General features: G+C 34.4%; 2 protein-coding genes and 1 long non-coding RNA gene across 6 annotated transcripts; 2 read left to right on the top strand and 1 right to left on the bottom strand.

Annotated features, from left to right (window-relative positions):
- Positions 1-595: 595 nt before the first annotated feature.
- On the top strand, positions 596-3,222 carry LOC108811727 (regulatory protein NPR3). The gene is made up of 4 exons (XM_018583813.2): positions 596-1,361; positions 1,645-2,401; positions 2,481-2,684; positions 2,776-3,222. The coding sequence occupies exons 1-4, from the start codon at positions 816-818 to the stop codon at positions 3,027-3,029; spliced, it is 1,761 nt and encodes a 586-aa protein (XP_018439315.1). The 5' UTR covers positions 596-815; the 3' UTR covers positions 3,030-3,222.
- A 2,071-nt stretch (positions 3,223-5,293) lies between these two features.
- On the bottom strand, positions 5,294-8,672 carry LOC108805745 (cyclin-T1-5). 4 transcript variants are annotated; one of them, XM_056989265.1, is made up of 7 exons: positions 8,436-8,672; positions 7,660-7,899; positions 7,285-7,366; positions 6,964-7,098; positions 6,698-6,873; positions 6,451-6,602; positions 5,294-6,356 (listed from the first exon to the last, which is right to left on the bottom strand). In XM_056989265.1, the coding sequence occupies exons 2-7, from the start codon at positions 7,884-7,886 to the stop codon at positions 5,488-5,490; spliced, it is 1,641 nt and encodes a 546-aa protein (XP_056845245.1). In that variant the 5' UTR covers positions 7,887-7,899; positions 8,436-8,672; the 3' UTR covers positions 5,294-5,487. The 4 variants fall into 4 exon arrangements, with proteins under 4 accessions (XP_056845245.1, XP_056845246.1, XP_018433185.1 ...); XM_056989266.1 differs by having other exon boundaries at positions 7,660-7,894; XM_018577683.2 differs by having other exon boundaries at positions 8,441-8,672.
- A 7,695-nt stretch (positions 8,673-16,367) lies between these two features.
- On the top strand, positions 16,368-17,759 carry LOC130496444 (uncharacterized). The gene is made up of 3 exons (XR_008935589.1): positions 16,368-16,924; positions 17,010-17,354; positions 17,535-17,759. It is a non-coding gene; the product is annotated as an uncharacterized LOC130496444 (long non-coding RNA).
- The last annotated feature ends 1,328 nt before the right edge of the window (positions 17,760-19,087 follow it).

Raw genomic sequence — 19,087 nt, 5'->3', positions numbered from 1 at the left:
CTATAATATTTCCTTGACTTGGGCGGGCTACTTCTCCAGGTGAAAACAATAAATAAACCTACAGCCTACAGGCTACAAATATGATGTGATAAAGAAAACCCTACAAATATGCCAAAAACCTTTTCACATACTCACTCCGTTTCATAATAGATGAAGTTTTAGGAAGTTTTGATGTTTCAAAATAGATGATGTTTTCATCTTTCAATGTAACTTTTTACTTTATCAAAAACTGTGTAACCAATGATATTCTATAGTGTATTTTGTAATTGGTTAAATAGTTTTGAATTTATATTTTAATCATAGCTTTTAAAATAAAAAACAAGTTTCTTAATAATTGTGCATAACCTAAAACTTCAAGTATTATGGAACAGAGGGAGTATATGAAACGCTGTCAAAAATATTTGTATATATGTAGTTTAATCTTAATTTATTTCCTCCAGAAAATCTTTGAATAATGACGGAATCTTTATTTATGTTTGTCAACTTTCATTTGAGTCTTTCTTTATGCATTCTTTGGACCATGATTTCAATCTAGACTTAAGTCGTCATTATTAAACTGAAATTATTATTATTAGTCTTTTGTCTTCTTTTACATCACATCTTCACAAAGAAGCTGCTTTCTTTCACCGTCACTTGATCTGTTTGTGTTCTCTTTGTTCTCAAACTCATATATTCTTTTATATAATCCCTTCCTTCTTGACTTTTCCTTGATCGATAGATCTCAGTTTGGTTCTTTTCTCCTTCCCTATTTGAAATGTAAATTACAAAACTCTTGAATAAAAAAATAGAGCTTTGGAGTGATAGGCATTGAAAATATGGCTACTTTAACTGAACCATCATCATCTTTAAGTTTCACGTCTTCTCATTTCTCTAACGTCTCAATTGGGTCTAACATCCATATCTCATCAAGCTCAGCTTCTAATCTCGAAGTTGTTAGTCTAACAAAACTCAGCTCCAATCTCGAGCAGCTTCTCAGTAGCCCAGACAGTAGTGATTACACAGACGCCGAGATCATTGTCGATGGTGTTCCCGTTGGTGTTCACAGATGCATTCTGGCTGCAAGGAACAAGTTTTTCAAGGAACTATTCAAGAAAGACAAGAAAAGTTCCAAGATTGAGAGGAGACCAAAGTACCATTTGAACGAAGTGTTGCCTTCTTACGGAGCTGTTGGGCATGAAGCCTTTGTTTACTTCCTGAGTTATATCTACACCGGGAGGTTAAAACCGTTTACTTTGGAGGTTTCCACTTGTGTTGACTCAGTCTGTGCTCATGACTCTTGCACACCTGCTATTGGTTTCGTCGTTGAGTTGATGTATGCTTCTTCTCTTTTCCAAGTGCCTGAGCTTGTTTCTTCTTTTCAGGTGTGTAACAAAAGCAATAGCTAAAAATTTTAGCAAAAAAAAAAAACAAACAAAAGCAATAGCTTTCTCTTTTATCTTCTTAATTTTTTTTTTAATGAATGTTAAATTTATCCCAATATAAGAAAAACTTTTGTACAAAGAATACTGCTCTGTTTAAAATGTGTTTACTATAAAGCTAAAATTGAATCATTTGTGTTTCCTTCTTCAACAACATGCAAACCACTCCTGCAAATTGAATTAGAGATTAATGGTTTCTGTATTTTGTATGGTGTGTGTTTGGCAGAGGCGGCTTTGTAACTTTGTGGAGAAGTCTCTAGTTGAGAATGTTATTCCTATTCTTTTGGTTGCATTCCATTGTAAGTTGACTCAGCTTCTTGATCAATGTATTGAGAGAGTGGCAAGGTCAGATCTCTACATGTTCTGTATTGAAAAGGAGGTTCCCTTAGAAGTAGCTGAGAGAATCAAACAGATTCGTCTCAAGTCCCCTCAACAAGAAGAGGATGACAGTCCCAAGGTTCCAGATAAAACGCTTGAGAGAGTTGGAAAAATCCTCAAGGCGTTGGACTCAGATGACGTTGAGCTTGTGAAGCTTCTTCTGACCGAGTCAGACATCACTCTAGATGAAGCCAACGGTCTGCATTACTCGGTTGTGTATAGTGATCCCAAAGTTGTTGCTGAGATTCTTGCTCTCGGTTTAGGTGATGTCAACCACAGAAACTCGCGTGGTTACACGGTTCTTCATTTCGCTGCCATGCGTAAAGAGCCTTCCATCATCATATCTCTTCTTAAGAAAGGCGCCAATGCGTCTGCTTTCGCGTCTGATGGACGCAGTGCGGTTAATATATGTAGGAGACTGACAGCTCCAAAGGAGTATCATACCAAGACGGCGAAAGAGAGGGAAGCTAGCAAAGCGAGGCTGTGCATAGATCTTTTGGAAAGAGAGGTTAGGAGAAACCCTATGGTTGCTGAGACGCCCATGTGCTCCTCCCTTTCTATGCCTGAAGATCTCCAAATGAGACTGTTATACTTAGAAAAGAGAGGTAACTGACAGATTCTTGTGTAATGTTTGTGTTGAACCTTTGAGCAATTTTTTTTCTTTTTTTTTTGTTGTTGTTGCAGTGGGTCTTGCTCAGCTGTTCTTTCCAACAGAAGCTAATGTGGCTATGGACATTGCTAATGTAGAAGGTACAAGCGAGTTCACTGGTCTTCTTCACCCGCCTTCAAATGGGCTAACCGGAAACTTGAGTCAGGTTGATTTAAACGAAACTCCTCATATGCAAACCAAACGGCTCCTTACTCGTATGGAGGCTCTAATGAAAACAGGTAAGAAGAACCATGAAAAGATTTGCTCTTCTTTTATTTTTTTATGTTATCTCTTGGCTGACTGACTTCAACTACACGTTTGACAATGCAGTAGAGACTGGTAGAAGGTATTTTCCATATGGCTCAGAGGTTTTAGACAAGTACATGGAGGAGTACATAGACGATGACTTGCATAGTGAGAAAGGATCTCCGCAGGAGAGAAGATTGAAGAGAATGAGATATAGAGAGCTTAAGGATGATGTCCAAAAGGCATATAGCAAAGACAAAGAGTCTAAGATTGGGCGGTCTTGTCTTTCTGCTTCGTCATCTCCTTCTTTAAGAGATGGTCTGGACAACTCAACATGAAACTGTACTATTATATAAGTTGAATGTGATTAGATATCTTTGTTGGAAAGGTATAATATCAAATTAGGTTTAGTTTTAATAAAGATGATGGGTAGTTTAGTTGTACAACAGTAAAAGATAGGAATGCTCGTTAACCAAAACATTCTAACTACATGCAACCTTTTGTTTTAAATAAATTTGGTATATACTTATAGACATATACAAGACACTGTCAGGTACATGAGACTAAAACAAACACAGATGAGAAACATGTTTATTTTTTTCCCCGTAGTTGCAAGAGAAGAGACTAATGGTGGTGGATAAGAGTAAATGACAACCAAAAAAAACAATGTTCAAAGAATGTTACAGGTATGCCACAAGTATGTCCCAGTAAATAAATGTTAGCTGAATTCTTTGGTCATGTCAGGTACATGAGACTAAAACAAACAAGAAATCTCACAAACACAGATGAGAAACATGATTATTTTCTTCCCTATAGTTGCAAGAGAAAGAGGCTAATGGTGGTGGATAAGAGTAAAGGACAAAAAAAAAGACAGTGTTCCAAGAATGTTACAGGTATGCCACAAGTAGGGAAAATGGCTTATTTCTCCGTAAACTAGTTGTTCCTGGTTTTTTCACACACAAACTTTGAAGCCATGCCAAAAACCACATAAACAAAGCAAAATGGTTTATTTTCCCATGAGTTAGTTGTTTTTGTTTTTTCCACACATGAATTTTTAAGTCATTTCAAAAACCACATGAACAAATAACTCTATTTTTTGAATTACATACACAAACTATCAATTTTAAACTATTCTCCTAAACCCGTAAACGGTGTTATTTAAATGTTAATTTGATTTATGCCAGGTAGAGGGCCGGTTTAGTTTATATTGACAAAAAATACTACGTAGTTTTATTCTTTTTTTTGTCAACTGCTTTTCTTCTTCTTCTGAAATCGTTTTATTCTTCATCATCGATTAGGAATAAAATTTATTGTTCTGTAGAAGAATAAAATGTGTTACATGATGCATAAAGAAAGAAGAGCGACGACTACTAGCTTACTAATCTCCATGTATTTTCATAAGGAACTATAAATATGGTGCAGTATCCCTAATTGATGCTGAAGAATAAAACGATTTCTGAAGAAGAAGAGTAATTGACAAAAAAAAGAAGAAGAATAAAACGACATAGTATTTTTTATCAACCCAAATTAAACTGATTTTATACCTGGCATAAACCAAGTTAACTTTTAAATAACACCATTTACGATTTTAGGAGAATTTGTTTAAAATCGATTGTTTGTGTATGTAATTTAAAAAAAATAGAGTTGTTCATATGGTTTTTGGCATTATTTTAAAATTCGTGTGAAAAAGTCAGGAATATCTAATTCATAGGAAAATAAATCAATTTTCCGTTGTTCATGTATTTTTGGCATGACTTAAAAGTTCACGTATGAAAAAACCAGAAACAACTAGTTCATATAGGAATATAGGAATATACCATTTTTCCGCCACAAATATGTCCTAGTAATAAGTATGAAAAAGCATGAATTCTTTGGTTATGATCAGTAAATAATAATATTTGGAGCTCATTTTTAATAATATACCATAACTTAATGTGCTTGTGTTTGCTTCTATATATATATATATATATTTCTTTCTTTTTGTAAAAAACTTCTAGGTTGAACAAAAAAAAGAATATTTCCTTCAACCAAATTGGTTTTCTTTTTTACCAAAACATTTTTTTACTGTTTTCCTTCTGATTCACACCAAAACAATTTATTACTGATACTTTTATGTTGTGATTTCTTGTTCTTTCTCTTTTTGATTTTGATTTATAAAATCAAATCATGTGTCTTTACAATTCCAAAGTAATGATCACAAGCAATTACATAGAAAACGAAATATAACAGAATAGTTACATACTTCATCAGTCTCGTACAGTGTGTATCTCCTTCACATCAAATACTAACTCTTATAGTAAAACATTGTAATAATTCGGGAACATAAAAAAAAGTCGTAGTAAGAAATATTTTGGAGAAGCTATCAAAAGTAAATTCACTTGAGCAACGTATGAATACAAATAAGTTATCAAAGTGATTGTGGAGTCCCTATGACCCAAAACTTTTCCCCAATGAGCTATAATTTAACCAAATGGAAGCAAATGAAAGTAGGAAGTTCCCTAGCGTGAGTACTTATTAAAAGGAAGAACTAATTAGCTTCTCAACATCCTTATTAAAAGGAAGAACACTAGGATGTTGAATCATAGTGTTCAAAACCGTTGGATTGTGCAAAATGGCACAAACAGTTTATATAATCAAACATAAAATACACCGAGAGCATGGTTCCAACGACTGAACCGACCCCGTATAGAGAAGTCAGGTTCACATGGTTAGGCATCATCAAAGTGCCAAAGGTCCTTAGAAAGACCCCTAAGATGAATTCAGGAGTAGCAGTTTTAATAATAATCATATTACCTCTCATGAATGGTATCTCTCTTGTGAGTGCCTTCTGTGCTCTCTATCACCATGATGACTACTACTACTACTACTGCTACCTCTGTTCGACTTGTGGCTTTCTTCACCGTTCTCACTACTGTGGCGTCTCTTTCCTTCGGATTGCTTCTCAGGAGGGCTACCCATCTTTCTCTTTCTGCTATGCATCATCTGAGACCCATCGTTTACCATTTCACCTTCTTCTTCTGCATTTTTCACTCCCACATGTTCTGTACCCATGAGATCAGAGTTCTCTACATTCTTTTGCTTGGCCTTTTCATCTCCAACAGCTAGTTCAACGTCTTCCAATTCTCTTTCGATCAGATCATCCTCATCCATCAAATCATTTTTCCTCGTTCTTTCACCTAGCAACTTCTTAGCCTTCTCTCTCTTGGCCTTCACCTTATCCCGGAGCAACTTCAAGTCTTTTGGCGATTGGCCTATTGGGGCAACACCTGTCTCAACGTTTCTAGATTTATGAACAGCGCCACCATCTGGAAGCTCTCCACTCTCTCTTTCTGAATTGTCCTTCCCAGATCCCTCAACTAAAGGTCTAGAGTTATTGGGGACTTCTCTAACATTGTCCTTACTAACTTGATGATCAACACTGACCTCAACATCCCCATTGCCATTGTTCTGATCCAAACCGCCTTTCAATGAACCCCCGTGACTATCAGAGTTTGAACGTGCTGATGCTTGCCTAGAACCAACATGCTCATCTGTGGACGTTGCATTTCTAGAGCCTGGACGATGAGCTGACCCTGACCCTCCACCTACACTACTTTCTACTTCGCTTCCTTGAGAAGCAGGTACACGGTTCTGCTCATAAAGCTCAAGCATTTGGTTGCTAACATCTGAAACATACCAAAAGGGCGATCATTCTTAAGATCATATGCAAACATGGAGAGGATGCGAGTCAAAGAAAAGGAAACAAGAGTCGCTACATACCCTCCAATTGTCGGGGTGTAACATCAAATTCCTGCCACCAAACCTTCTCTCCATCTGATGGTAACTTCACTTTAAGGAACTTGGCCGCAAGAAAAATAGCACCAGCCGCAATGTGATGAGGCTGAAACTGCAGGCAGAGTGATGTCCGCAGACTGCAAGCCACTTTTCCACTTGTATGAAGACGAAAATACAAATGCACATAGAGTATATTGGAAGCTTTTAGAAGGAAACAGGACTTCAAACGTACCCATCGTTAACAAAATTCCAGGCAACTTGGGCAAGAGCGTTTTGGGCAACCTTAAACTTCTTTATTGCTTCTACAAGGGGTTTATAAGGATGAAGAACGTTGAGGTCAAAGCCTAGTGTAGAAAGTACTATCTTTTCTCCGTTTAATATAAGCTCTTTTTGTTGCTCATATACTTCCTGCAAAAGTGATATACATCAATACATTGATAACCACAACGTCAAATAAACACACAAAGGTTTGAGAAGGGCCATTGGTATGATGAATACCTTTTGCTTGATTTTCTGTGAAGCACCAGGATCCTTCTTGTTTATTATCTCATAGGATACAAAAATAACGTTATTCAAGGGCCGTGGAGTTTCCTCAACTTTTCCAGCAAGGAACATACAAACAGTTGCAATTGTCTGTGTGAAGAAAGAGGGCCGAGCTCAGTAAAGATCTAGGTATAAGGATAAACCATAACATTGCAATTTCTCAAACTCTACCCTAGCCAGACTACAGTATAGTGATTCCAACAACAACACAGAGTAAAGTCTATTATAATTTTTAAGCATTCAACTTTTTTCAGGTGCAGAAAACAATAAACTTACCCTTCTGTCATTCTTTGCATGTGATTGGCGAAAGAAGAATCGATGACAGAAGATAATCGCTGTAGCTATTGTAACCTGGGGACTGCTTGGAAAACTATATCAGCCACTTTCAATGAGAACAAAAGAAAAAAAAAATACAGAGCAGAAACCATGACTACTCGGCAACAATCTCTTCGGTATTCACCAATAATAACTATATATGTTCCTTGGTAATAAAAATAAAACACTACTTTTACAAACCATCAGCAGCACATCAGACTCCAAATGATACTAAACAATAATGCATATAATATGGATTCTACATTGGAATAAATATGAACAAGCAAGCTTGAAGCTACTAGTTAAAAGAGAAGGGGTGGAAAAAAGGGAACTTACACTTTCAATCTCATGCCCAAGTCCTGGAGAAATGTACAGTAAGATTTGCGGAGGTAAGTTTCCTTCTTCAAGTCAATACCATCCAACCTCGAGGGTGAATTTTCTTCAATTTCTTTTCTACCAAAGTACCAGCGGGAAACCTCGTCTTGCTTTTCGTGAGAATTTCTTGAGTGAGACGAAACTCCACTCTCACCGTACGAGCATTCCCCAGCTAGTACTCCAGCCATTATTGTATCTTCTCTAAAATAAAATAATCAACAAGGAATGATCTAGCTGTTATCAGGAATCTAACTTGAGAGAATTTTTCAAACAGATACACGGAACTGAGTGCACTTGTGAATAGTGACAGTGCCTACTACAAAGTCTAAGACGACGTATCCAACCTCGTTTCGGACTAAGCCAACACAAACGGGACAACTTTGATTACTCAAATTTTTATATAGCCAATTAAGTTGAATTCGAGTACAAGTTGGAAACTTTTGCTCAAACTAGCAACTCAGCCACCACGAATCGGACACACTTAGATTGGGCATATCTTATCTCATCGCCTATTAGATAATATTCAAGTGTTAAAAGTTCGAAACTTTTAGCTCAAAACACGAAAAACCATAGCAACGAAAGATCAGATCTAAAGGATTTCTAGGAAAAATCAACAGAAAATTGATGATTTCGTCAAAAATTCGATTGGCCGAGAAGATAGGAAAAACAGGAAAACCTCAATACAGAGAGCAATGGAACGAAGTAAGGAAAGAGATGGATAAAGAGATACTCTTTACCTTACCTGCGATGAAATCACTTCTCGAATTGAAGAAGAAGATGAATAAGGCCTGAATTTGAACAAAACCCTAACTCTACAAGTCGCGAGAAGCGCGTCAGATTAAAAGACCAAACAGCTGCAAGAGATTTTACTCTTTCCTTCTTATTGTCGCTCCCTATAAGCAGCAGCTAATCGTATTTTGTAGGACAGAAAAAGAAAAAAACGAACCCAAAATCCAAACCGAAACGATCTTACAAGATAATTGAGACCGGATTAAATCCGATATAAATACTTTGATAGTTTGATGGGTCTTATTTTACGGTTTATATTACTTTATTTTTGTTTGTGCAACGTTTTATATGGCATTTTTTTTATCAAATTTTATATGGCAATTTTTAGATTCGGATATTTACCCCGAACCAAATATGAATCAAACAAAATATCTAAAAACTAATATTTTTAATCATTAGGTATATCGAGTAAAACACAGAAGAAAAGAAAAGAGAGAAATTAGTATCTTTATTTCATGAATAATGAATTGTTTAGCCCATATACACGGGCATAAACATTTTATAATTACTTATTAATTTATATATTATTAAGAAAAAAATTGTAGTTTTTATTAATGTTTTCATCGAGAATATTTAACTATTATATCATTTTGAAATTTATTTTTACATTATATTCATTGTTAATAAATAAGTCTTCGAAATCATTCTGTATTCTCTTTTAATTATACAAAATAATTTTTTTTTACTTGATTAATATTTAGTTATGTGTTTTCTGTTTTTGGGTGTTTAACTTTTTAATTAAAATATATTTTTCGGATAACAACACAATATATATAAGAATTATCTTTTTATTTTAAAATATATATTTTAGATTTTGGATAATTCTTATTATTAATAATTTTAATCATTTATCAAATCAAATATATTTTAAATTCGTTTTTTATTTTTGACTAATTTATATCATTTATTCATTAAAAGCATAAACGATATTAACCACTTTAATTTTTAGCGTGAGAACTTTGTTGCGAAAAATCACTTCGCAAATAATAGTATAGATTTATATAGGGTTTAACTTGGAGACTAAGTACATGTAAATTTTGGTAAAAAAAAATTTCTATAATCAACATCACAATAAATATAATGTTTTTCCTTGATGTTTACTATGCGCATCAGATATTGTCTCGTTAAAAAACCTTAACAGAAAAATCTAATGAGAAAAACTATGATTAAGAGAAAAAAGTGCAGTGCGTAATTACTTCCTCTCGTGTATACAGACGTCAAAATCCTTAAGACGGCGTAATCCGATAAGATAGACCAACTTCTTGAAAGTAGCAGTGGGTAGTGTGCCTTGGTGAATAAGTCAGCCAAATTGTCGCTTGAACGAACTTGAACGACACGAAAAAGAATTTGGTATAATGTGCCTTTGTCATGTCTCCTTTGATGTATCCATCCTTAAATTGAGCGATACATGCAGTATTGTCCTCATTTATGACTGTTGGAACCACAATCTTCTTGTATATATTGAATGACAAATCTTAACTATACGTAAACACTCGCGACTAGTTTTATGAATGGCTAAAATCTTTGCATGGTTGGAAGAAGTTGCTGCAATGATTTGTTTCATCGAACGTCAAGAGATAACAGTTCCACCACAAGTAAACACATATCATGTTTATAATCTAACATTGTGGGGATCAGACATGTACCCAGCATCTGCAAAACCAATCAAATCTTCTGGGGATAGGTTAGGAAAGAATATACACATCTCTTTCGTACCTTGGAGGTAATGAAGTATATGTTTTTTTCCCATTCCAATGCCTACGAGTTGAGCATGAACTAAACATTGTTAATAGATTAACTGCAAATGATATCAGATCTTGTATGACTGGCAATGTACATTAATGTCCCTATTGCACTTAAGTAAGGTACTTTAGGACCAAGAATTTTTTCATTCTTCTCTCTAGGTCGGAAGGGATATTTATTCACATCGAATGATATTACAACCACTGGACTACACAAAGGATGTGCTTGATCCATAAAAAAATCGTTTAGTCACCTTTGTATGTAAGTTTCTTGATACACTAAAATTTCATTCTTGAGGTGCTTAATTTGTAGTCCCAAACAAAACCTTAGTTTTCCTAGATCTTTCACCTCAGATTCTTTCTTCAAGTATTCCATTGTGAAATATCTTTAGGAGTTTCAGTGATGTTCAAATCATCAACACACACCGCAATTATAACATATCCTTTCTCAAATCTCTTTATAAAGATGCATGGACTGATAGGATCATTTTTCTAGTCTTCTTTCAACAAGTACTCACTTAGGCGATTATATCAGATACATCCATTGTTTCAGTCCAGAAAGAGATCAATTTAACTTGATGCTATAAATTTCTCGACAATTTGAATTTCCTGCTTCTAGCAATTTAAATCTTTCTGGGACTTTCATGTAAATATCAGTATCCAATGGACCATATAAGTAAGTTATTATTATATCCATTAAACAAAAATCAAGTCATTTCTTTATCGCCATACTAATAAGGAATTTGAATGTAGTAGCATCCACCACAGGAGAGTATGTCTCTTTATAATCAATTCTAGGTATTTGTAAAAGTTTTTGTGCAACTAAACGTGCTTTATATCTCATAATATCACCATTTACATTTCTCTTTCGCGCAAAAACCCATTTATAACTCACTGGTTTCACACCTTTAGTTGTACGGACTACAGGTCCAAACACTACTCTCTTTGCAAGAGATTTTTTAATTCATCATCTATTGTTTCTTTCCATTTTGGCCAATCACTTCTTCATGTACACTCTTCAATAGATTTTGGTTCATGATCCTCATCCACAAAATCAACTGCTACTTTGTATGCAAAAAAATATCATCGACGTCGATTTGCTTTCGATTTCATTTCATTCCAGGCATGACATAGTTAGTTGAGATCTCTTCATTATCAGGTACTTGAATTTCTTATTGTGTCATGTTCTGTTCTGGAGATTTTCGTTCGTAGTTATTACCTCATTTTCATTATTGCCAATTTCTGCTCCTTTTCTTTTTTGATGATTTTATCTTTAGAACTGACAGATCTACCACGCTTCAGACGTGTCTTAACTCATTAGCAGGTTGATTTTTTTCCTTCTTGGAAATTGATTCTAATTGGAGCATTTACAGTTGAAATATGTGACATAGTCACTCTTTTCGGATCAGTAAATGCATCTGGCAACTGTTTGCTAAGCTTTGAAAATGAATTATATTTTGGACTTCTAAGTCACATTCTTTTGTTCGAGGATCAAGATAAGATAATGATAATTCATTCAAATTAATATCTTATCCCAACTGTTTATTTTTTCCCTAATGTTGGTAAACAGACTCATTAAAATGAAAAAATATGCGAATCGGGCCTTAAATAAATCCCCTATGGATGGTTCTAAATACTTAATAATTGGTAGAGAATCATATCCAACATATATTCCTAATCTCATTTGAGGTCCCATTTTAGATCGCTAGGGTGGAACAATCAGAACATATCATGCACATCCAAATATTTTAAGATGGAAAATATTTGGCTTTGACCCATAATCAATTGTAATGGTAAGAATTGATGTTTAATCGTTGGCCTTATGCAAATCAATGTTGTTGCATGTAATATAGCATGCCCCATGCAGAGACTGAGAGTTTTGATTTCATAAGCAATGGTTTAGCAATCAACTGAAGACGTTTAATTAACGATTTAACTAAATCGTTATGTGTGTAAACATGTGCTACATGATGTTCAACACTTATCCCAGTCGACATACAATAATCATTAAAAGCTTGAGACATAAATTCATCACCATTGTCTAGGCGAATTGCCTTTAGAGAAAATCTGAAAAATGTACTCGTAATTTGATCAACTGAGCAAGCAGTCTCGCAAACGCCAGGCATGCGAGTTGATAACAAAGAAACATGTGACCATCTTGTTGATGTGTCAATTAGAACCATAAAATATCTAAAAGTTCCACATGGTGGATGAATCAGCCCACAAATGTATGAATACATTCCAGAAAGTTTATTGATTCATAAATTATCTTGGCTGGTGAAGGCATTGTGATCAATTTGCCTTGAGAACAACTAGCAATATGAATAATCATTAGGAGAATCTTCTGGTTCTTCAGTGGACGCCCACATGAATTAGTGATTATTTTTTACATCATTGTTGAACTGGTATGGCCTAATTAGTCATGCCAAACAGTAATGTTTTCAGTAAACTTCTAGTTTACTATGACATTTGTCTAAATTGTACTAATTTTAGTGTAATACAATCCAGTGAAAAATGCTGGTAGTCTTTCTACTACTTTCTTAGAGCCATGCATAATACTTGTAATACGAAGAAATTTAATATTTTCTTCATTTATTGTCTCAATATGATATATATTTATGCGAATATCTTTAAACTCAAGGGGGTGTATTTAACTAAGAATTTGAAGTGATTTGTATTAAAATGACAAATCCATTGTTATTCAAACATGGATTTTTTTAAAAAAATTAATCCAGTGTTATTGAACTTGACATTTTATAAAACACTCTGAAATCCAATGTTATTGAACAAAATTTAAGTTGGAGATTTTAAAGTACTATAAGTGTTTCTAGAGTGTTTGAGATTAATTTCTTAGTTATAAAAAGAAAATTTCAAATATCACTGTTTTAGATGAGATTCTAGAGTGTTTTAAATAAAATCACATCAAATTCTCTAATTCTCATGCAATCATCTACACACTCTTTAAAAATCAAATCACTTCAAATTTCAGATTCAATACACCTCCCTAATTTTCTTTGAGACTTAGGGGAATACAATTCATCAACAATTTCAAGTTGTGCTCCCATAGGAAGTATTATTTTTGATCTTCCAGAGCCTTCCATTATCGTTGCACTACCTGTTATAGTGCTCACACTTACCAGCTTATTTCTTTCTCCCCCTGATGTTGGATAGTCGGATTTAGTCATACAATCTGTAAATCTGACCTTAATCTGTCACCCATATTTGGCTCAAGGTTTCTTATAAAATCGTGGGAGAAAGCATTCTTATATCCAACATATATTCACAATCCTCTTTTGAGGTTCCATTTTAGACGGCACATATGTTTTGTGGTGGTTAATTCAATATCACTTAAGATGGTATATGTCTGGCTTATGACCCGTATTCAATAAGAGATGGAAATATCTATGCTCACTTATATGGCCTGATGCATATTAATCTTATACATGTAAATCCATGTGTCCCCAAGCATTAGGTAGTGGTCTTTGTAGTACCAAAAATTCGGCAAAGTTCTACCATGGTCATAGACCATATCACACGGTTTTGTAGTATGTTCATGGACCACAGGTGTCTTTTCTCCCCCTCATGAACATGCTATAATATTTGGATGCTTGGAACATTATAGTCTAATGAGTTTCCCTTGTGTACACGTTACACGACGTGAGATTCTATGGGATAACTTTTTGTGCATTTTGCAATAGCAATCTTTGCATCAATTTTAAAGACCTGGATGACTAATCCAGTCATGTCATAAAGTGTATAAAATTTCATGGGTCAACCAATCTGGTTACCTAGGCCTTTTGCATTTATCATACTGATCTTTGGTATTGTCTAGATCAGTAGGGAGTACAGTCTCGACCATTTTTTTTTCTATGCCTTGGGCGATTTTTCTTTATGATCTGAAGGAACTTTTGTTTCCTTTGCCCATTGGTTCAATGCGGAAACCATTCATACTCAAGTCTTTACAACTCAATGGGTCTTTTATTAGGTGAATAAATCTGTGCCCCTTTTAGGTAATGCCTTTGGTCGAGTGACTATACTCTCATTTATAAACTCATATATACTCTTATCCTTATCATAGAGTTATGATGTCGAAAAAAAATTTCAAGGCATCTGAAGTCTCATAATCCATCTGATCATTTTCTTTTTTCATGAGTTTCATACTCCATTTGATCAGTATGGTCGTGATCCATGTCATCTTCAGCATCTCGGTAAACCCTGTTGGCTTCCAGACTCTTTGTTTTCAAATTTTCTTTGTAGAAATCGGCAAGATGCTCAAGAGTTCTACAACTCTTAGCCCAGTGATTACCCATTCCATATATATGGCACAATCAGATTTGTTTTGTGGTTTGAAAGACACACTTCGACCACAGTCTCGACCGCGGCTAAAACCGGGCGAGTTACCTCGACCACGGCATCGTCCTCGCATGTGTGTGTTAAATTTACCACGACCAAGTCCATAACCTTTCCCATGGCCATTGCCGGAATTGTTATTGTGCAGGACATGGTTGCTTTCTTTCTTGGCTTCTATAGCCGAGTTAGATGAACCGGATACTGGTGCTGAACCGGGAGGTCTCATCTCACTGTTTTTTTAATTAACAACTCATTATTAGCCTCAGCCAATAATAAACAGGAGATAAAATCAGTATATGTGGCGAAACCTCTTTCTCTATACTGCTGTTGCAGTAACACATTACTCGAATGGAATGTAGAGAAGGTTTTGTTTAGTAACTCTTTCTCAGTTACTTCTTCACCACAAAGTTTCAACATTGAGACAATTTTGAAAAGAACAGAGTTGTATTCATCCACAAACTTGTAGTCTTGGAATCTCAGGTTCTTCCACTTAAATTTTTAGCCTTTGGTAATAGCACGGTTTTCTGGTGATAATATCTCCGCTGTAAGACGGTCCAAAGCTCTAGTGGTTTTTCTTTAGTGAGATACTGATTCTTTAGACTCTCATTTAGATGGTGGGATCAAGTAGATCGCTCTATCTTTTTTTTTCGACATCTGAAACATATTGTCAGTCAAGATTCATGTAATCAATTCACATAATTATTGCATACGGTTCACAGGTCTCTCGACCAAAAAACAATTTACTGCTCGACTAGAGCTTAGGCCACACGACCACCAGTATGAAATCAAGGTCACACAACCATTGGATGTTCTAAAGACATCAATCCTAACAATTTTCTTCTTAGAAAACAATTTTCAGTATGAAAATTTTCACTATGTCTATGTGATTAGACACGATTTAAGGAAAACTGATTATAGGGTTTTCTTAGTTAGGATTTATCATGAGTTTTAGTAAATTTTAATTAATTTTTTAGAATTTATTTGAAGGGGTCAATTTCTGACCAGAGACCGAAAAATCGGTTTCCACATAGTTCCAGACCTATAGGTCGGATTCCAATTATGGGAAACTCACTTTGGGAATTTTTAGGAGATTATCATGAATTTTAATTAATTTTTATACCAAAATAAAAATTAGGTCAGAATTGGAGTTTCGAAAAAAAGTACGGTTTCTCTCTTTTCTTTTTTTTCCTAATTAAATTGATCTAAATAGGCAATATATGACTAAAAATTAAATCAGATCAATCTTAACAATTCTAGAAATTTTCTAGTATTCCAAAATAAAAATGGAAAGTTTCCAGCAACTATAAAAAGGTAATTTCTCAAAAACCGAAGTTTTTAGAAAAGTTAATTTTGCAGTTTTAGCAATCTGGAAAACATTCAATTATGGTTCTAATCAATTCTAGAAATCTTCCATTATTCTAAAAGAAATATGGAAATTTTCTAGCAACCATAAAAAGTCAATTTTCACAAAACCGGAATTTTTTAGAAAAAGTAAATTTTGCATTCTAGCAATCAGGAAAATTTCTAAAAATTTGTCTAACAATCCCTAATGATCTAAGTCTAATTCGACATTGATCATAGAAATAATCTAGCAAATAGACTAAAACTTAACAATTTTAATCGGAAAATGCCTATCTGCAATCGGATTTCTAAAAAACAAAATTAGGATTTGTGTAATTCTCAATCCTAAGCAGTTCTAAACATCAAGAACAATTTTAAAATACTCAAATTTAGACAATCAGATCAAGAATTCAAGTCGGATTCACACTACAAGAAATATGAGTATTAGTAGCAGTTCGCGGTAGCACGAATTCGGTAACTGCTACTAAAAATGTGAAAATTCGGATTTCAACTCTATCGTAGCATTAAATTCGCACTACTAAATATTTTCACTAAATAAAGCCCAAAAATCACTAATATAGCGGGGAATTCATTTTGGAGGCAAAACACTTAGCCAAAATTTTAGTTTTTTGTCACCTATACACAGAATTTTCATTTCCTCTTTACAAAGAAAGAAAATTTTTGTAACACAGAAAAAAAATCATTCATTCTAATTCATAGAAAAAAACCTCATTCTGTCGACAAAAAAAAAAAACCATTCTCTCCATCTTCCTTTTCTTCCATTGTTTAACTTATTTCTCTAATCTGGGTTTCTTTCTTCAACTTCGACAAGAGAAAGTCGTTTCCTTTTCCTCCTCAGCTTCCACTTTGCTTAGATTGATTGAAACCCCAGTGCTATGGTGTTGCAACTGGAGATTTCCGCCTCGCCGCTGCTGCGATGCTCTCCTCACTGCCAACACTCACTCTCATCCTTCCTCAAGCTTCCCCATTTCTTCACGCCAAAGGTCAGCCCTTTACCCTCAGTGTGTGATTGGTCGCCAATAAACAAGAAAATTTTGACACTTTCGAGTTTTTTTTTTCATGTCTCAGAGCTTTGTCGCAACCACCGTGGAAGAGGCGTCTGGTAACATATCAGCGGCTCCAATTTCTCTACCTGAAGGTTCGTGGAAACAGGTTTTTAGTTTGCATATGTAATTACGATCTTCTCATCTCTTCAAAGTTCGAAAGGTTGAATCTTTTGTTCTTGTTGTTTAGATAGGGGGTGAAGTCACAGCTGCTAAAGGGTTTAACACTGCTGGTATGCATGCTGGGTTACGAGCTTCAGGGAAGAAGCCTGATCTCCCTCTTGTAACCTGTGATGTCGATGTTGGCGCTACAGGTTCAATGCTGGTTTACGAGCTTCGGGGGTGTTGTTGTGATTTGTCTCTTTTGCAGGTTTGTTAATACCTTAACTTTGCTAACGAGTTGTTACGGTCTGGTCCACGTGCGTCTTCATTTACAGCTTTAGTAATGTTGACATGAAACTTCTTCTTTCTCTTTTGATTATCACCTTGCTTCCTCTTCTTGCCTTTTTGCTCTTCTTCTTCTTACTAACTTTCATTCTTTCATTTGCAGGTCTTACTCAAGTAATCACTTCTCAGCACTCCCTCTGGATTCTTTGAGTTGTTACCTCGGTTCCAACTCAGAGTCGTAAGGGTAGTTACCTTAGTAGTTTCTTTGCTTCTTATGTTGTTTGTTGGAGGAGGACTCATTAGTAGATTTGCATAGCTCCTTGGCATGTTTAACTTCTCTGTTTTAGTTGCACTTTGAACTGATATCACATTGCTTCCTGCAACTTTTGCGTCCATTGTAAGAACCTTTGCTGATGTTGCTTGGTTCTTGGCTAAAGTTTTTCTTTTTGCCTTCTTTTTGTTTCTATCTCTATGCTTTATGTTACAATGTTAAGTCTTTACTTGGTTATAGTTTATGTATTTACTCTGTTTCTTGTCTGTTTTGGTCATGAAGAACACTTGACTAAAGTTTTTGTCTTTGCTATGTTTTTGTTGTGTTTTGACTTCTAGTGGCGGCTTCAACTATGGATAAATGTGCCAGTTTTGGACCTATCAACCAAGACCTCAGCAACTTAAAAATGGCGACTTCAGTATGTCTTTAAGACCAAATGGGTTCTTCGCTTAGCATTTGACTTATGGGTTTTGATACTTGTATCTACTACTGATGAATTCAAGTGCAGACAGCTTTTTCCATTTCTCTTAAGTTAGTAAGTCAATGACTTACCCAGACAAGATATTAAGACTTGGAAATATTAAGACTTGGCAAGAGTTATGTTGATAGTATAAGACTTGAATGTAAGACTTGAAAAGATTCTATTTAAAATATATGTTTTTTGTAAATTTATTGAATGTAATTTGAGCTCAGTTCATAGATTTGGATCAAACCAAGATTAAAAGTGATGAACTTTTGTTTAAGGCAAATGTAAAATGAAGAAGTAGATGAAATGGTAAAACCAAATATAGTTTTGTAAACAAATATTAGAACCAGTTATAATTTTGTAAGCACATTCAGATTTTATATAAATATATTTCTTTATTTGTATTTTGTGATTTTTTAGAAAACAAAACCCTAAACATGTTTCAAACATTTTTGTCATCTATATGCTTTTGATTATAAAGAATTGTAACTGATTATATTTGAGCTCAGTTCATGGAAAAGGATCAGAACAATCTTAAAAGTGATGATATTTTTATAAGTTAAATGAAGAAGTAAACGAATGAAGAAATAAAAGAATGTTAAATTTAAATTCTAAACCTCAAACACCCTATATCCAATACCCTAAACCTCAAACTTATACAAAGTCATATATTTGAAATCTTAAAATAAAACTCAACATTTTAAGTTTTAGTATTAATCAATAATTTCTAAACATAAAACCTTAAATCCTCCATCAAATTCTATACCCTAAACCTTAACTTCAAGCATAAACCATACATCCACTAAATGTAAACTTCAAATCTAAATTTTAAAAATTTAACAAACATCAAATCGAAATCTTAATTTCTAGAATTTAAGAAAAATTCGTTTTATATAAAAAATTGTATTTTTCTAAGCAAAACCCTAAACCCTAAACATGATTTATACCCAAAACATATACTTTAAAAATCAATACTTTC

This window comes from Raphanus sativus, chromosome 6 (assembly GCF_000801105.2).
Source record: "Raphanus sativus cultivar WK10039 chromosome 6, ASM80110v3, whole genome shotgun sequence".
NCBI lineage: Eukaryota > Viridiplantae > Streptophyta > Magnoliopsida > Brassicales > Brassicaceae > Raphanus > Raphanus sativus.
This window is presented reverse-complemented; position numbering and strand designations above follow the sequence as displayed.

What these genes read in the sequence shown, in the direction of transcription:
- LOC108805745 (XM_056989265.1), bottom strand. Translation starts at nt 7,886, where the DNA reads ATGGCTGGAGTACTAGCTGGGGAATGCTCGTACGGTGAGAGTGGAGTT. An exon ending in CACAGAAAATCAAGCAAAAG is followed by an intron (nt 6,874 to 6,963) that starts GTATTCATCATA and finishes TCACTTTTGCAG; the next exon opens with GAAGTATATGAGCAACAAAA. An exon ending in TGGAATTTTGTTAACGATGG is followed by an intron (nt 6,603 to 6,697) that starts GTACGTTTGAAG and finishes AGTGGCTTGCAG; the next exon opens with TCTGCGGACATCACTCTGCC.
- LOC108811727 (XM_018583813.2), top strand. Translation starts at nt 816, where the DNA reads ATGGCTACTTTAACTGAACCATCATCATCTTTAAGTTTCACGTCTTCT. An exon ending in AGCTTGTTTCTTCTTTTCAG is followed by an intron (nt 1,362 to 1,644) that starts GTGTGTAACAAA and finishes TGTGTTTGGCAG; the next exon opens with AGGCGGCTTTGTAACTTTGT. An exon ending in GGAGGCTCTAATGAAAACAG is followed by an intron (nt 2,685 to 2,775) that starts GTAAGAAGAACC and finishes TTGACAATGCAG; the next exon opens with TAGAGACTGGTAGAAGGTAT.